Here is a 19,624-nt window from a genome sequence, read left to right on the forward strand (position 1 = left end):
TAAGTTTAGAGCCTCTATTTCGGGTGCTTGTTTAAGATTTGTCGCATTATCTTTACCAAATTTTTTATCGTGAATCTTTATGTGTTTAATGTTTAGTTTACTATATAAACAGAATAGAGTAAATTGGGTTTTGTCAAGTCTAAACCTATAAACCTGCTACATAGATAACAAAATGGATTGTATTTTCTTCCTATATTTATATAATATTTTTATTAATTTCATATGTAATTATTGTCTTATCAACCATATCTATTTATCTGCTCAATACCAGAACCACTAGGCAAACAATACAGAGGCAGTGAAATTTTAAGAGAATGCGCCATTGTTTTTTATTTTCCCCTTACATAACAAAGGAGAGTGGGGAGATTCTTATAAGGGTATGTTCACATGGGCAAAAAAAAAGCCTAAAAAAAAGCCTAAAAAAAATGTTTTTACATCTGGAAGGGCACAGTGGTCCCAAAACTGTGGACCTCCAGAAGTTGCATTGGCCCCCCTCGGCGTTTGCCCTGGATGCCTGCTGAAGCATTTCCGGTCGGTTCCGATCTCTACCCGGCGCGCGGCAGGGACCGGAAAATGCCAGGACGTACGGGGACGTCCTGGGTCCTTAAAGCCCAGGGTGCGGGGACGTCCCCGTACGTCCTGGGTCCTTAAGAGGTTAAAGGGGTACTCCGGTGGAAAACTTTTTTTTTTTTTTTAAATCGACTGGTGCCAGAAAGTTAAACAGATTAGTAAATGACTTCTATTAAAAAATCTTAATCCTTCCAGTACTTATTAGCTGCTGAATACTACAGAGGAGATTATTTTCTTTTTGGAACACAGAGCTCTCTGCTGACATCTATGTCCATTTGAGGAACTATCCAGAGCAGCATATGTTTGCTATGGGGATTTTCTTCTACTCCGGGCAGTTCTTAAAATGGACAGAGATGTCAGCAGAGAGCACTGTGGTCATGATGTCAGCAGAGAGCTCTGTGTTCAGAAAAGAAAAGAATTTCCTCTGTAGTATTCAATAGCTAATAAGTACTAGAAGGATTAAGATTTTTTTAATAGAAGTAATTTACAAATCTGTTTAACTTTCTGGCACCAGAATCTTTTATTTTTATTTTCAAGAAACAGCGCCCCTCATGGCAAAAGTCTGATATTGCAACTCAGTCCCATCCTAAGCCGCAATGCCAGATGAAGCCTATGAAATTAAATGGTGCTATGTCTGGAAAAGCAAATCTTTTCTCTATTCTCATAGAACCTCCTCATGTTACATATGTCAAGTGGAGCCTTAAACTGAATTTAAGGGGAACCTGTTACATTGAACATGCAGTCTAATCTGTTATTGAGCAAGGAGAGCTAAGCAAATTGATATGTAGGTTTGTACAAATAGATTTAGTGTATCTCATTGATTGAAACCTAGTATTTGGATGCTTAAAGGGTGTACCCTGGTGGAAAACTTTTTTTTTTTTTTTTTGTCAAATCAACTGGTGCCAGAAAGTTAAAGTTTTTTAAATTACGTCTATCAAAAAAATCTTAATCCTTCCAGTACTTATCAGCTGCTGTATACTACAGAGGAAGTTGTATAGTTCTTTTCTGTCTGACCTCTCTGCTGACACATCTGTCCATGTCAGGAACTATCCAGAGAAGAATATGTTTGCTATGGGGATTTGCTCCTACTCTGGGCAGTCCCTGAAATGGACACATCAGAGAGCACTGTGGTCAGACAGAAAAGAATAACTCAACTTCCTCTGTAGTATACAGCAGTACCCCTTTAAGAGTCCAGTGGATGGCCCTAATAAGTGATCATTAAGACCGCCCACTGGACTCATAAGCACAGAAAGTTACAAATGATATTGAAAATGTGTACAAAATCAAGCTCCCCAGCTCTTCCTTCTGTTAATGTGGTGCTGGTAGATTGGACTGCACTCTTATGGGGATAGGCTTCCTTTAAGAGAATCCACATGAAGAAACAGAGAACAAAAAAGAGCCAAAAACAACCAGAGGGCAAAGCTTGGCAGTAGTAAGAGAATAGATTGTCAAATGCCATATAATGCCATATATTCTACTACAGGTAATTGAAAATAAATTTGATAGAAGTTTGTAGAGACATTTTTTCTCATGAATGGTATGTTGATGGACTTACCGTTAGATGTTGGAAGAGCCATGCCCTCATGATGTTTGTGGCTACTTTAGGAAAAATACCACGTTTTTTATGACGTTTTTTATCTTTGTCTGGGTCGTCGTCATCCCCTGTGCTTGGTGAGGCTACACTGTTGTCCAAACCATCTCCTGTGCAAATACAATCAATTGATATCTTGGTTACTGGGTTATCTGTAAGTCTGTATCTATACATAATACAAACACTGAAATGTAAAAAAGTTAAATGATGTTCACAACATTTTAATGGAACCTGTATTTCTTGTACAATATTTTCAAAACATAAACCTAAAACATACATATTTTGTGGTTGGATTAAATGTATTTAGTTGTAAAAGATAAAGGGTATCTCTAAGATATCTCTTGTCCAGATTATCTCCAAGAACATTTACATACATAGGTGTGAATGATATCAGAAGCAATTCTTAAAATATGGATTTATTTTGTAATTTGCATTTCTGAAACAAATTCCGGTAATCTTTATTATTAGAAAGGATCATAAAACACCTTCTAGACAGAAATCCAACACAAAGGGGGTTATTCATCAAGATTGGTGTAGGTGAACGTTTTTTTACCCCATAAACTAATGTGAAGGAAACTAATTACCTGCACCAAATGTACTACACGGTTCAGGGCAAGTGATACATCTGGTGCTGATCACATTTCTTACTTCAGTACTCCACTTTGTATGGTGATTCCTCTGCAACTTTTTGTGTGACTTTTTATCCAGTGCCACAAACTGAAAAGTCGCATTTTATGAATACCTGACCACTGCATTATTGCAACTGAAATCATGACTTGATATGTTCCTTTAGAAAAACCTTCTAAAGCAAAAGTCGCAATAAAAAGTCTCAAAACAGCATCTGAGACAAACTGTGAGAAAAATGTACACATCAAAACCAGGGTAAAACCAATGATAAATGACCCCAAAAGTGTGGAAGAAGATGTGGGTTGTTCCCAGTAAAGTATAAACAAAATTAGGAGGGTTATAAAAAGGAAAACCTATGGGTAGACCAAGAAAGACTTTAGGATAAAAACTCAGTAATATGCCTTGTTTTGCAAAATGTACAACAAAAATGAAAAAACAATAGGCTAAAAAAACAGGAGTTAATGTTTGTGACGGAACTATAAGAAATTGGCTGAATGGAATGGGATTTGCATATAGAAAAGGCAAGTGAATACCAGCATTAATACTTAACAGTAGAAAACTAGATTACAGTGGGCTAAAGAGAAGCGATCATGGAGTGTGGAGAACTGGATGAAAGTGATATTTTCCTAAGATGTTTCATAACATGGCAATAGATGCTAAAAACAGCTCAGGCAAGATGGCTGCACCCATAATAGCATACTAAAAATCAGAGTTGGGGCCCCAGGCAGGAGATTTCAGGGAGGTCTGAGCACTGGGAACCCCCAGACACTTATCCCCTATACTTTGGATAGAGGATACATTTCCAGGAGTACCCCTTTAAATAAAAAAAAATCACTAATCAGGAAAAAGAAAAAGATTTAAAAAAAAAAAAAGGTTTTAGTATCTGGCTAATTTAGTAAAAAAAAATTAATCTAGATGATAGATTCCCTTAAATATTTGTTGCAAATTAAAAGCTAGATAACCCATCCTCTGAGTATGGTGAACCATAATGTTTGGAACATGGTGCTGTACAGTGGCACAATATGGTGACATAGTCGGATGTAGTGTGCCGTCATACAAGCTCCTTCTATTTATGTCAAATATATTTTTTTTTGCATTCTTTTTTATTTAGTCTTAGATCTTACTATACGATCAGTATTCTCTGCATACACCCAATAATTCCATCCCTATTAATTATCTATTATTATAAACAGAGGTATGTTTAGTGCTTGAAAATCTCAAGCGTGTAAAAAAGAAAAAGACAGAAAACCTGTAAATGATATGTAAATTAACCCTGGGCTAGCGGGCACATGCTCCTACCAACTGGTGTTCTAGGAATACATGTGAGAAAAAACCCTAAATCTACAGTCAATTTGCAACGTGTCTGCGGTAACCCTAGTGAAACTGTAAACAATGACTTTCATGAGGTGACTGCCTCTTCAAACCTGATCTGTTTGTGCTGGGATTTTCCTATTCTTTCTTTGTAAAAAAAAAAAAAAAAGCATGAAAATCTAAAACAGCATCAAAGAGGCGAAGATCCGTCGAAGCAAATCATCTGCATTTAACATTTCAATGAGCCAATCTACTTTATATGCTAAAGAGGAGCCATTTGAAAAGAAATATATATTTGTTGATTAAACAGTCCAACATTTTCATATATTTTAGCTTTTCTCTCCCTCCACCATTGCACGATGGCCCAGCACCATATTTAATTTTGAAATCTGCAACAATATTAAGAATCGGAATGCATAATGGTCCCTTGCGTTAACGTTGCCATCATATAAGGAAAAAGAGGCAATTGATTATTTATGGAAATATCCAGTACGATCCGAACGCCATGACTTTTTATTACGCTTTGTGCATCAATAGATAATCAAGGCCTTAAAACAGCCTTAGCTTCCCATTACCTCAGGCAAAAGAATTCCTGAAAGCATGCCTTAAGGGCACCTGAATTATATACTCCATTAGGAGAGGAAAACCTTTCTGCATTCCGTGTATAACACTCACCAGAAGCTTTCCTGTTTATTTCTGCTTTATGAAAGCAGAAGCATTAAGCACAGAATTTTGTAAGTGAAGACTTATGTAAATACAATGAAGAAAACCTTTCAAGCGGTGGCCAGATCCCCTCCTTCCATCTCTGGCAATGACCTATCCCAAATAAAAGGTTTCTGTTACATCATTAGGTCAAGCCAAAAACAGCCCAGACTTAATGCATAGTTTGTTCTTCCTACTGTTTTTAGGCAAATACAGCTACTTCGCTCCCATCTGGGAGGAAAATTACACTGCTGAGCTGTAATCTAAGACAAGATTTTCATTGGAAGCAAATGCGTTGAATCCAGTGTAAATACTGATGCGTGTTCAGAAAAGCCTAAAACAATAAACCTTGCTCTTGTCCGACGCGACTTAGAGAAACATAGGGGGGGGGAAGAGAAAGAAAAAGCAAACAGCGAAGAGGAATATTAGGTCAGGAAATGTTTTGATAATTGGAGATTCGGAGATTGTGGAATTTGTGTGTCTGTAGGCTCCCTTAATGCTAGACATATAGGGACGCAGCACCACTAGTGAGGAGCATGCCCTGCCATAATGGAAGGTTGTAAGCCAGAATCCATAATATAACCGGAGGGTGAAGTCATGCTCTTGTCCAGAGCATGAAAAACAAAGATAAAGCTAGAGGAACAATTGGTCAGGAAATTGTAGGCCCCATAAAGGAATTGTAGGCCCCATAACGCTAAACATATAGGGACTCTGCACCTCTAGAGTGAAGCAGGCTCTGTGGTAATAGAAGGTTATAAGCTATTATTCATAATATAACCTGGAGGTGAAGTCATGATCTTGTCCCACACGCCTTCGGGAAACAGAGAAAAGAGAAAAAGTGAGAGGAACTATTGGTCAGAATATGTTTTGCTTATTAGATATTTTAAGTATCTGTAGGCCCATGTAACACTAGACATATGGGGACGCGGGACATCTAGTGCGGGACATCTGTAGGCCCTCATAACATTAGACACACAGGGACGCTGCACCTCTAGTACGGAGTGCGCTTTGTCATAATAGAAGGTTGTAAATTGCTATCCATATTATAACCTGACTAATACTCTTGTCCAACACAATTTAACCCCTTAAGGACCGGAGGTTTTTCCGTTTTTGCATTTTCGTTTTTTGCTCCTTGCCTTTAAAAAAATCATAACTCTTTCAAATTTACACCTAAAAATCCATATGATGGCTTATTTTTTGCGCCACCAATTCTACTTTGTAATGACGTCAGTCATTTTGCCCAAAAATCTATGGTGAAGCGGGAAAAAAAATCATTGTGCGACAAAATTGAAAAAAAAACGCTGTTTTGTAACTTTTGGGGGCTTCCGTTTCTACGTAGTACATTTTTCGGTAAAAATGACACCTGATATGTATTCTGTAGGTCCATACGATTAAAATGATACCCTACTTATATAGGTTTGATTTTGTCGGACTTCTGGAAAAAATCATAACTACATGCAGGAAAATTAATACATTTAAAATTGTCATCTTCTGACCCCTATAACTTTTTTATTTTTCGGTGTATGGGGCGGTATGAGCGCTCATTTTTTGCGCCGTGATCTGAAGTTTTTAATAGTACCATTTTTGCATTGATAGGACTTATTGATCACTTTTTATTCATTTTTAAATGATATAAAAAGTGACCAAAAATGCACTATTTTGGACTTTGGAATTTTTTTGCGCGCACGCCATTGACCGAGCGGTTTAATTAATGATATATTTTTATAATTCGGACATTTCCGCACGCGGTGATACCACATATGTTTATTTTTATTTTTATTTACACTGTGTTTTTTTTTTTATTGGAAAAGGGGGTGATTCAAACTTTTAATAGGGGAGGAGTTAAATGATCTTTATTCACTTTTTTTTTTCACTTTTTTTTTGCAGTGTTATAGGTCCCATAGGGACCTATAACACTGCACACACTGATCTTCTATGTTGATCACTGGTTTCTCATAAGAAACCAGTGATCAACGATTCTGCCGGATGACTGCTCATGCCTGGATCTCAGGCACTGAGCAGTCATTCGGCGATCGGACAGCGAGGAGGCAGGAAGGGGCCCTCCCGCTGTCCTGTCAGCTGTTCGGGATGCCGCGATTAGCCGCGGCTATCCCGAACAGCCCGACTGAGCTAGCCGGGAACTTTCACTTTCACTTTTAGCCGCGCGGCTCAGCTTTGAGCGCGCGGCTAAAGGGTTAATAGCGCGCGGCGCTGCGCGCTATTAGAGGCGGGTCCCGGCTTCACTATGATGTCGGGCCCGCCATGATATGACGCGGGGTTACTGTGTAACCCCGCGTTATATCAGAAGAGCAGGACCAAGGACGTACCGGTACGTCCTTGGTCCTTAAGGAGTTAAAGGGGTACTCCAGTGGAAAACAATTTGTTTAAAATCAACTGGTGCCAGAAAGTTAAACAGATTTGTAAATTACTTCTATTAAAAAATCTTAATCCCTTCAGTACTTATCAGCTGCTGTATGCTCCATAGGAAGTTGTGTAGTTCTTTTCTATCTGACCACAGTGCTCACTGCTGGCACCTCTGTCCATGTCAGGAACTGTCCAGAGTAGGAGCAAATCCCCATAGCAAACCTTTCCTGCTATGGACAGTTCCTGACATGGAGAGATGTATCATCAGAGAGCACTGTGGTCAGATAGAAAAGAAATTCAAAAAGAAAAGAACTTCCTGTGGAGCACACAGCAGCTGATAAGTACTGGAAGGATTAAGATTTGTAAATAGAAACATAGAAGTAATTTACAAATCTGATTTAAAAAAATTATAGTTTTCCACCAGAGTACCCCTTTAAAGAAAAAAGAAAAAGGGAGCGGAACAATTGGCCAGTAGGAAATCTATATATATAAAACTCAACGTGTGTGTGTGTATGTATGTTCCACAAAAACTTCCAAACGGCTAAAGATATTAACATGAAACTTGGCACACATGTTACTTACCGTATTTATCGGCGTATAACACGCACTTTTTAGGCTAAAATTTTTAGCCTAAAGTCTATGTGCGTGTTATACGCCGATACACTCCCAGGAAAGGCAGGGGAGAGAGGCCGTCGCTGCCGCTTCTCTCCCCCTGCCTTTCCTGGGGTCTAGAGCGCTGCTGCCGGCCCTTCTCTCCCCCTAGCTATCGGTGCCGCTGCCCGTTCTGTCCCCCTGACTATCGGTACCGGCGCCCCATTGCCGGCGCCGATAGCCAGGGGGAGAGAAGCTGCGCCGACAGCCAGGGGGAGAGAAGGGGCAGCGGCACCCATTGCCGGCGCCGCTGCCCCGTTGCCTCCCCCCATCCCCGGTGGCATAATTACCTGGGTCGGGTCCGCGCTGCTGCAGGCCTCCGGCGTGCGTCCCCTGCATCGTTGCTATGCACGGCGCGGCGCACTGACGTCATGCGCCGCGCCGTGCAGCGCATAGCAACGACGCCGGGGACGCACGCCGGAGGCCTGCAGCAGTGCGGACCCGACCCAGGTAATTATGCCACCGGGGATGGGGGGAGGCAACGGGGCAGCGGCGCCGTCAATCGGTGCCGCTGACCCTTCTCTCCCCCTGTCTATCGGCGCCGGCAATGGGGCGCCGGCACCGATAGTCAGGGGGACAGAACGGGCAGCGGTGCCGATAGCTAGGGGGAGAGAAGGGCCGGCAGCAGGGCTCTAGACCCCAGGAAAGGCAGGGGGAGAGAAGCGGGCAGTGATGGCCTCTCTCCCCCTGCCTTTCCTGGGGGTATATCGGGGTATACACGCGCACACACGCACCCTCATTTTACCATGGATATTTGGGTTAAAAACTTTTTTTTACCCAAATATCCTTGGTAAAATGAGGGTGCGTGTTATAGGCCGGTGCGTGGTATACCCCGATAAATACGGTATATGTCAACAACAGACATAGGATAGGTAATTTAACCCTTACACCCCCCCATTTGCCAGGGGTGGGGCTTATGTTTAAAGTCCTATGCAAGTCAATGGGAAATATATGTTACCGCATAACTTCCAAACGGCTGGAGATATTTCGATAATACTTGGTCACATGTTACTTATATGTCCACTTAAAATATTGGATAGTTAATTTAACCCTTAACTACCCCCATTTGTGAGTGTTGGGGTTTTTGTTTAAGGTCCCATGAAAATAAATGGGAAATGTATGTTCCCATATAATTTCCATACGGCTGGAGATATTTCAATACCTGGTACACATATTACGGGTCGGGATATGAGGACGGGATGGGAGGTTGGGATAGGAGGTCGGGATAGTAGGTCGAGATATGAGGAGGAGATAGGAGGTTGGGATAGGAGGATGGGATAGGAGGTCGAGTTAGGAGGTCAGGATATGAGGTGGAGATAGAAGGACGGGATAGGAGGACGGGATAGGAGGACGGGATAGGAGGTCGGGATAGGAGGTCGGGATAGGAGATCGGGACAGGAGGTTGGGGTATGAGGACGGGATATTGGTTGGGATATGACAACAATATATGGGGATGGGATATGAAGTCCAAAGCTTACTCCTCTGTTGATTTTCCTCCCCAACAAGGATGAGGAAGGAAAAATTGGGCAAATCAATGGGAAATGTATGTTCCCATATAATTTCCGTACGGCTGGAGCTATTTCAATACCTGGTACACATATTACGGGTCGGGATATGAGGGCGGGATGGGAGGTCGGGATAGGAGGTCGGCATAGGAGGTCGGGATAGGAGGTCAGGATAGGAGGACGGGATATGAGGACGGGATATAAGGATGGGATAGGAGGTCAAGATAGGAGGTCAAGATATGAGGATGGGAAAGGAGGTCGAGATATGAGGACGGGAAAGGAGGACTGAATAGGAGGACGGGATAGGAGGTCTAGATAGGAGGTCTGGATAGGAGGTCGGGATAGGAGGTCAAGATAGGAGGATGGGATAGGAGGTCGAGATATGAGGACGGGAAAGGAGGACTGAATAGGAGGACGGGATAGGAGGTCGAGATAGGAGGACGGGATAGGTGGACGGGATAGGTGGACGGGATAGGAGGTCGAGATAGGAGGACGGGATAGGAGGACGGGATAGGAGGACGGTATAGGAGGTTAGGACAGGAGGTCGAGATAGGAGGTCGGGATAGGAGGTCGGGATGTGGGGTTGGGATATGACAACAATATATGAGGACTGCATATGAAGTCAAAAGCTTCCTCCTTTGTTTATTTTCCTCCCCAACAAGGATTAGGAAGGAAAAACCGTACAACGCCGGGTATTAAGCTAGTGTTATTATAATTGGAGATTCAGAGAATATGGAATTCGAGCATCTGTAGGACCCCATAATATTAGACACATAGGGACTAGTGATGAGCGGCATAGGCCATATTCAAATTTGTGATATTTCATGAATATATGGACAAATATTCATCCTATATTCGTGAATTTCGCATATTCATTCACTTTTTTTCCATGCAAAATTTGTAATGAAATTCGCAAAATGCGCATGGCCGATTATATCTTTCAACTAACTACTTTCCTATTGGTTGCTAGGGATGTTGCTAACCTCTGACAACTGATTTTGCATCCTTGTCATTGGCCAACAAGCTAAAAGAAGGGAGGGATCAGTGTCCTCTGGAAGTGCTGATAATCGCAAATTTTCGCATATTTGCCTTCTTTGGACCACAAGCTGGAAGCAGGGAAGGATGGTCACTTTTTATTTACACAGTACACATCATTGTGATATGTACTGTAAAAAAAAAAAACAACGAATATTCGTCATAACGAACATATTTCGCCGTATTCAAAATATTAGCAAAATCGCGAAGTGCCGATATTCGCTCTAAAAAATCGCTATTCGAATATTCGTGTTCAACACTAATAGGGACACACCATCCCTAGTGCAAAGCATGGAAGGTTGTAAGCTGTTATCCATAATATAACCTGGAGGTGAAGTGATATAACAACCACATGGCTACAGCATCCAAGGCGAGAAAGAGAGAGAGAAAGAGCAAGAGGACAATTATTAGAGACTTCATTCCTGAGTTTGACTTCCCCTGCTGCCAAATGAAGGCGAATTATGAAGGCAAGCTGAAAAGGTGGAAATAATCACAAAAATGATGCTAGTCCGTAAACAGGCATAGAGCCTCATTAGTATAACAGTAGGCTCCGCTGGGGGATTTCTACTCGATTTGCTGATGCCATGAGGAAGTGCCACAGGGCAACTTTGGCCAGCTGCTAATGGCTTCTGACAGCTTCTTAGCAACTAGTGCTAGCCACGTTGTGGCGTTTGCTAGTGACAGAAACTGAAAATGTCATATTATCTGCCCATGTGTCATGAAGTCCGTGTGGCAATTAACTAGTAGGCCAGTGACTGAGAGGCCAGAGGCTCTTAAAAATGGCCTGTGGCAATTCTGGACAGACTAGGCTCATCTTTTTGCATTTGCGCTGCCCATATGCAACATTATAATGCACAGATCTGGCTGGCATTACCTTTTGTCTGAATCCCTGATGGGTTGGGTATGTGGATATCATCTCGTGTCTGCAGAAAGAGTCTCTAGTAGCCACTCCGGGCAGAAGCACATGGCATGAGCAGCCAAGAGAAGAGTCATTTGTCTTGGTGATTCCTTGAAATCGCCCTTCAATTGGTCATACCTGATCTTTATTTAACACGGATTCCAAAAGGTGCAAGCTTTTTTTTTTTCCTGTTCTCACAAATGAGTCTAAAAGGATTTCGGATCACTGAAGCTGACTCATTGCCTGTCAAATAGCTTGGAGCATAAGAACTCTGCACAGCAACTAGACACTATTTAAAATCATCCAGCCCCTAACAAGCAGGAGAAGGACTAGGGTTCCTCATTTCAGCTCCCAAGCTATCGTAGCTATCCTCTGTGTGTCAAGCTGTCAGACACTTCAGCAGTGCCATTTGCTCTCTCAAATAATGTTTAAGAATTGTTAAGGAGGAAAAAAAATTATAGGCTGTGATATAGAGCAAGGAGGCCAGCCGAGAAACAAAGGAATCCGAGCTGCAAGTTCTTGATGGGCAATTTCTGAGGAGACCCCGGCCTATCCCCATGGAGTAATGCAGGTGACCTGGAGTTGCTCAGGGAGCTCAGATTTCAAACAGCCTCAAATCAAACGTCCCATAGTTGCCTATTTAAGCACACCCAGGCATTTAGGCCATGCTATCTTGTTCCTTTCAAGAAGGGATAAAGCAGCATTTATAGAATTCAGGCCATTCAATGGGTCAAACTGGCCATGTCAGCGGGGGTCCTTTTCATGCAGGTCAAGACTCCCCTCCCCTCCTCCTGCAACCTTCCTTCCCACAGTCCATCGGTATTTGGAGGAGGGAGGCACAAAGTTCTAACTAAAATTTCCAGGTCATGACAATGTTTTCAGACCATTATTTTCTTATCAGATCTGGAAATGATGTATCCTAACAAGATTATACAAGGCACAGGATAGAGAAGAAAGATGGAAGATAACAGACAGATAGGCATGATAGAAAGATTAATTAAATAGATATTATTTAGATGCATATCAGTAGATAATAGACACAAGACATAATATATAATTGATAGATAGATAGATAGATAGATAGACAGACAGATAATGTGTACATAGGCAATAGCTAGATAGATATGATGACAGATAAATGGATGGATAGATAATCACTATATAAATGAATACATACACTTTATAGATATTTAGATAAACAGATAACTACATAATAGACACAGCTATACATTATATATATATATATATATATATATATATATATATATATATATTAGATAAATAGATAGCAATTGCATACTAAGGAAACTTTGCATTCACATTCTAGAATAAACCCGAAAAATCCACATTTCCGTACTTTTGACCTTTTAATGAACAGATACTCCTTATTACACAATAGAATTCGTTTTTTTCTCCCTCGCGACATTATATAAATAAGAAGATCTGAAACAATATGAAAGCGATGAAACACAGAAGAGACAATAGCTGTGAATTTAAGAAAAGAGGGTAAGTAGGACATTTAAGACTTTTAAGCCAAGTCCCAGGCAGCAGCAATCCCTCAGAGGACCATTAACATACTGAGGGCATTTTTATAAGGCATTGTAAAAAGAGCTTAAAACTTGTAAAGAGTAATGTGCTAAAGAGTTAAGTGGTGCACAGTCATTTTCACCAAGAAAAAAAAACACACAAGAAAAAAAAAAAGCGGGCCACTTTGTTGGGGGGGCCGTTGCTTTGGGAAATGCACAGCTGCAGAGGCACAATAAAGCACATATGACTACATAAACCCCAGCTTAATAGTCACAGGCCGGTATAATGGAGTGAAGTAACAGCACATTATTTTATTTCACTGAGAGTGTAGGGACCTCACTATACACAATGCATATGTGATTATTTATTTACCTTGTAATGCTGCCTACTTACTGCAGTCCTACACCATTCTCTCACATTGTTTTGTAGGGTGCGGTATATAATGTACAGCACACCATTTGTTAACATTCTCATTCTGTGTTGCACTTAGGATAATAATTATTATTTTCAGTATTAGCAAAGGTAAACAAGCCAATGGGAACTAATATAAGTGAAGAATAAAACATGATACGTATCAGCTGGCAATACATTTTATTTCTGGTGGTGATACTTATACCAGGAAATTGCTAAATTCTACTCAAAGTAATTCCATAATATATTGTTATTTTGATCATCACTTAGCAGTGGAAATGCTGCAAAGCTGAAATGCAAACCCTTCAGCAGACTCCAGGCAGCTATACACAGCAGCCTATATTCTGTTAATACAAATGCAGAATAAGGGGAATTAATCTGAATGCCCAAGTAGGGAAAAGACTAGGCAGCAAATTTATTAAGGTTTCTGCTGCCAGAATTGTGATACACAGCAATTAGGATACATTTATTACAGAGGTATTCCATTACTTTCAAATGTTTACCCTATTTGCAGAATAGGAGATAAGTGTTTGATTATGGGGGGGTACATGTGTCGGTACAGGTTCCATGCACTGTCTAGGGGAGCAACAGAGATACCCGAGTACAGTGCTCATTTATCTCTGGCGCTTCCATGGAGAATGTATGGAGTGCGTGCTCCTTGCCAAGGGAGAGATGGGGCCCAGGACTGGAGATCATGGGGGTCCCAGAGGCTGAACACTCCCAACAACCCCCCTCCCATCAGACACTTATAACTGGAGTACCCCTTTAAGTAAGACACACCAAAGAGAACTGAAATTACACCTCAACTGAAAAGGGGTGTTGCTTATCAGAAATGGGCCTACGTTGCAATGACATGCGCCACATATGCACCAACATTCTATCATATATTCTAGAACAATTCTCATGGTTTAATTCTTAAGAGCCCAACAGGCTTACTATTGGTATATTTTGGAACAATTCCATCAATACTGCTAATCTACAGAATCAGCAATTAAACAATTTTATTAAAGGGGTACTCTGTTAAGACATCTTATCCCCTATCTAAAGGATAGGGGATAAGATGCCTGATCGCGGGGGTCCCGCCACTGATTATAATGGGGTGCTGCGTGCAAGATCATGGGGGTCCCCCCCTTTGGATAGGGGATAAGATGTCTTAGCGCCGGAGTACCCCTTTAAAAAATATTGAATGCTCTCAAGAAAGGGGTGTGTCCATCTAAACATGCTTTTTGAACAGGAGAGGGGATAGCCTGTTGATCGGTGTGGTACGTGCTCTCAAGTCACCCAAGTGCAGAAAAAAGTGCACTCGGATGAGGTCCATTGCAAGCCTTTCCCCGAAAGGAGAAAGACCCTCCAAATAAACCAAACTCTTCGCCTCTGGGCCAAAAGGCAACTGCAAGGTTCTAGGTACAATGTCCCTTTCGCCGAAGCTACTCAGGGACCAAAAGTGCTCCTGGCGAGCAACTAGGCATTAGCCAGGTTGCCGATAAAGAACAATCAAAACCAGTTTGATGACCCTGTCGAAAAAGGGACACCTACGGTATGGCAGGAAGGTGAGGAACCTAATGGCCACACACAACTCCCCTAGACCGGCAGGAGGATAGTGCTTGTTCTTTTGGAGACCACCAGCTGTCACAGGAAGTGCAATGTTTCCTGGGAAGAAAGATATGTAAATAAACTCTCCTTCCGAAGCTGGCTCTCTGCTGCCTCCTACTGGAGGTAGCTATACTGGAAATAAGTTTCCAGCCAAAAAAAAAAAACAATTCCTGTAATTTAATTGGAGATTATGAACAAACCAAAATCTCATCTAAAAAGAAGAGGACCAATCTGACAACTGTTTTGAAGTTATTGCCCCCCATCAGTACAGAACAGGGTGCTGGCTATGAGTCCGATGGGGGTAGCTAGACTGCCAGCTTCAATAGGGCCCCCTATAGGCCATTGAGTTGTTATGTTTATGGTGTTCAACTAGAAAATCACTTTTATCTTCTATATAAGGCCATCACAGATGTATGAGGCTGGGAGTAGTCAACAGCAGGTACTGGGCAAGGGTTAAATTTAAATTTTCCCGTCACTTGGCCGCACTGCATATAAAAGGTTACAAACTTATCATATGTTTTAGTGTGACTGGTATTTTAACATAAACAATAAACCATTGCAACGTACTGTATGTGTATATGGAGCCTGGACTGGGTCCCAGGCCCCCTCTCTGTTTTGTAGTGTTCACACACTGTTTCTAATTTTCTTTAATAATTACTAAAAACCAGGATTTTTTTTTAATTTGTAAAAGCTGTGATTTCAATCAACAGTAAGATAAATATAAACAATTTTTAATTTCCACTTCTTTGGGAATGTCATTGAAGAGACTCATACTCCACACATTTTGTGGGAACCGTAAAGCTCACCCTATAGATATGCATAGGAGAAGAGAAAATTGTCGTTGTAGCACCACCTATAGGTTGCTAATCTGTAGGTAATTTTTTACATCAAGCATTGCTGGTCATACACATTAGATTAAAGTTTGCCAACCAGTGTGCCCCCATCGGTTGCAAAACTACAACTCCCAGTATGCCCAGCCTTCGGCTGTCTGGGCATGCTGGGAGTTGAAGTTGTGCAATACCTAGAGGCACCCTGGTTGGAAAACAATGCCTTAGGTTATTGTCAGTTCCTTGACATCTTATGCGTATGTGACTCTCCTGTTTCACCCCCAACATATAATATTGGGGAGAGAAGGATTAGGCAGTTGAATTTCAAAAGATATGACACCAACAAAGGAATCTCTCTTTCTAATTAAAACACATGCACACTCGGTTGAGATGAGAACACATGTGTATTGGGGATTGGGAGAGATAGTTGTCAGTTGATCAAGAGTTTAGTTGACAGTTATCTAATTTGTACAGTGATTAAAAACATGTGCCCTATGCACACTTATTGCTGTGACCCCTCACAATCTCCATAACAGGGGCACCGGGTTCCCTTACCTTCCCAAACATACTAGTCTTGGGAATGACAGCCCAATCTGATTGATGTCTCACCTCATCCTTTGATTGCCTAGAGCGGGCCATCCCTCTCAAGAACAGTACGTCTCATAAGGCGGGTAAGAGACAGGCCCCCATTCTGGGGATCCCCCTCTTTCCTGTGGATAGCGGATAAGTATGAAATTACTGGACAACCTCTTTGTCCACCGACATGGATAGCTGGAAGGAACAACCACAAGTCTAACCAAATGAAATTCCAAAGCAAAAATTATCAGAGTGGTGCATCAGTAAAACAATAGCTTTATTTAAACTTCTTTAACAAAAAAACATAGTGCATCCATGTGAACAGGTAAGACAAGTCTGGTGCGTTTTGGCCAGTGCGCGGCCTTAATCATTGACTACAGACAAATACAAACAATTTGCCCTTAAAAACAAAAAAGTCGGGTCACGTGACCTACTGTGTAATCAGACCTCATTGGTTACTCATACACACCCTTTGTATGCCATAAAAGTATCTAAACTCTTGCACACCCTTTATATGCCTAGGTGTTTCCAGTGTATCAAAACCAGCAACTAACACTAACAGTATCACCAAAATGTACAGAGTCTAATGAAGAGAAATCCACAGACATACATTACATCATGACGGAAATCCATGCCCAGTGGTTTCTTGTTCTAAGCATAAAAATCCTGAAACGTTTTCTGTTAATTCATTGGTGTTTTATATTACCTCTTTGGTGGAAAACACATTTTTTCAAATCAACTAGTGCCAGAAAGTTAACAATTCACAGAGACGTCTTATATGATAATAGGTACAGCCAAGCTGATTATAAAATGTACTCAGGGCTGTGGACTTGCCACCTATTAAAGAACAGATCACAGAAATGGACAATTGTTGCCCTTAGGGAAAATAAAATACAATACTTTATTAAATATCAATATTAAAAGCTATCAGACACTATGCAAAAATAACCACAAGTATGCAAAAATAATAAAGAATTCAGACGTTACTGATGGTGTGAAAGTGTCTGATGGTGTGAAAGGGTCAGAGGTAGGTATTAGGATGAATAAATATTAATGGGGTAGCAGTAGGATGAGATCTGGATAGGGTAGCAGTAGGGTTGTGTCTCTATCAGGTTCACAGATGGACTGATGGAAAAGGGAAGTGCCTACCCTATACACTACAGGCCACCCTTGATGCTGCCCCTGCCTTTTGAGGGGCCCATCTCCTTAATAGGATGGCCTCAACCATAGTGACATTCCCTCCCTGTTGATAATGTGCTCTGGATAAAATAAAAAATGTTGGCCAGAAGGGAGGGGGAATGAGGCAGGAGATGGTATGGCAGGATTGGTAAAGAAGTCAGTATACCTCAGCAGTCGGTGTCATAACAGTAGTCAATATAGTACAATGGTCTGATAACAATATTGGATATAATAAACACCTAGCTTGACACTCAAAAATGTACAAAAAAAATTAAATAAATGCGTGCCCAATGTGCAAAATGTAAAATATATAAAATATATACAAGGAGAGATAATACCCTAATCGATGGTCGGTATATCTCTATGCCTTTGCTAAAAATTGTGTTGGACAGCAAATGTCATCAAAAATAAATCATCAGACACGTTTCCCCCTGTGTGGATGAGGTGGGTTCATCAGGGATGAGGATAACAGTATGGCAAATATTGTTTGCAAATGTAGACTTGGTATCTGTTGGTATGGTAAGTATACAGATACAGTGGCCCACATACAGGATACAATACACATCTCATGTAAATAAAGTATATAAGGCACTACATCATGATGTGCTAAATGGTAAAGCCATTAGTTAGCCCCTAGATAAATACAGTGGTCCCTCAACATACGATGGTAATTCGTTCCAAATGAGCCATCGTTTGTCGAATCCATCATATGTTGAGGGATCTGTGCAATGTAAAAAAGTAAAGTCATACTCACCTATCCCCGCCGCTCCGGACCGTGTCCCGCCACACCCAATGGTGTCCCCGCCGCTCCCGATGGTGTCCCCGGGCCTCCGCAGGGCTCTCGTGGTCTTCTCCGGTACTCTGCTGGGCTCTCCTTGTCTTGTCCGATCCTCCGCTGTCTTCCGCAAGGCCTTACTGGGCCTACGTAGCGACGTCATTATGCCGCTGCGTACGCCATTCCTATTGGATGATGAGACGGCGTGCGCAGCAGCGTATTGACGTCACCAGAGAGGGCTGAGAAGACACCGGAGGACCAGCGCTGGACTCGAAGGGCACCCCGGAGCATCGTGGAGGAGTAAGTAATACTCACCACACCACACGGGGAACATTAAAATGCTATCCGGCAGCAGCTTAAGCATTTTGCGCTGCCGGATAGCACTTAATGCGATGGCCCCGACATAAAAAAGCATTGTATGTCGATGCTGACATCGACATGCGATGGCCTCTGAGAGGCCATCGTATGTCGATTTGATCATATGTCGGGGCCATCGTATGTCGGGGGGTCACTGTACTCATGATAGTTAAGTACAACCTTGCAGTAATACAACAACGTCAATTATATATCAATTACATAGTGTGGTGTATGGCCATAAGTTAACCAAAATGATAGATATGATACAGTGTATGTATTCCAGTGATCTACACCCACATCAAGTATAACTGTATTACAATCAATATTCAGCACCAAAAAAAACCACTGGCTTAATGTGGACATAAGATACCTTTGGCACTCTTGAGCTAGGTTGCTCTACTAAAAGGCCAAATTGGTGACATTCATAATACAGTAGATGTACTAAATAAGTAGTAACCACAGTAACAAGATTTGTCAATCAAACATATAGATAGTGCGGGTAATCCATGGATGGAACTCCCGCATGTGTGTGACACACATGCCCATCAATCAGGTTGCAATAATGGGGTTACTACTTAGCTGCATGCCATGGAACAATGGAATCAGACTGCAAGGAGGTTAGTCAAGATGTGGAGCTGAAGAACGTGCCAGAAAGTTAAACAGATTTGTAATTAACTTCTATTAAAAAATCTTAATCCTTCCAGTACTTTTCAGCTGCTGTTAGCTCCAGAAGAAATTTTGTAGTTCTTTTCCATCTGACCACAGTGCTTTCTGCTGACACCTCTGTCCATTTCAGGAACTGCCTGGTGCAGGAGAGGTTTGCTATGGGGATTTGCTACTGCTCTGGACAGTTCCTGACACAGACAGAGGTGTCAGTAGAGAGCACTGTGGTCAGACTGAAAAGAACTAAACAACTTCCTTTGGGATATACAGCAGCTGATAAGTACTGGAAGGATTAAGATTTTTAAATAAAAGCAAGTTACAAATCTGTCTAACTTTCTGGAACCAGTTGATTTGAAAAAAATGTGTTTTCCACTGGAGTACCCCTTTAAGATCTCACCACTTTTGCCTCTACCTTTCAAAAGTGGCACGAGGCAAGTGAAACTGCAAATTTGGCAAAAATAC

General features: G+C 41.5%; 1 protein-coding gene across 1 annotated transcript in view; it reads right to left on the bottom strand.

Moving 5' to 3' along the window:
- MEIS1 (Meis homeobox 1) overlaps positions 1–19,624 on the bottom strand; it is a 171,319-nt gene that overhangs the window by 74,645 nt on the left and 77,050 nt on the right. The window contains exon 8 of the mRNA XM_056567924.1: positions 2,126–2,271. Within this exon, the coding sequence (XP_056423899.1) occupies positions 2,126–2,271 (146 nt within the window). The remainder of the gene's footprint in view (positions 1–2,125; positions 2,272–19,624) is intronic.

Source organism: Hyla sarda, chromosome 3 (assembly GCF_029499605.1).
Source record: "Hyla sarda isolate aHylSar1 chromosome 3, aHylSar1.hap1, whole genome shotgun sequence".
NCBI lineage: Eukaryota > Metazoa > Chordata > Amphibia > Anura > Hylidae > Hyla > Hyla sarda.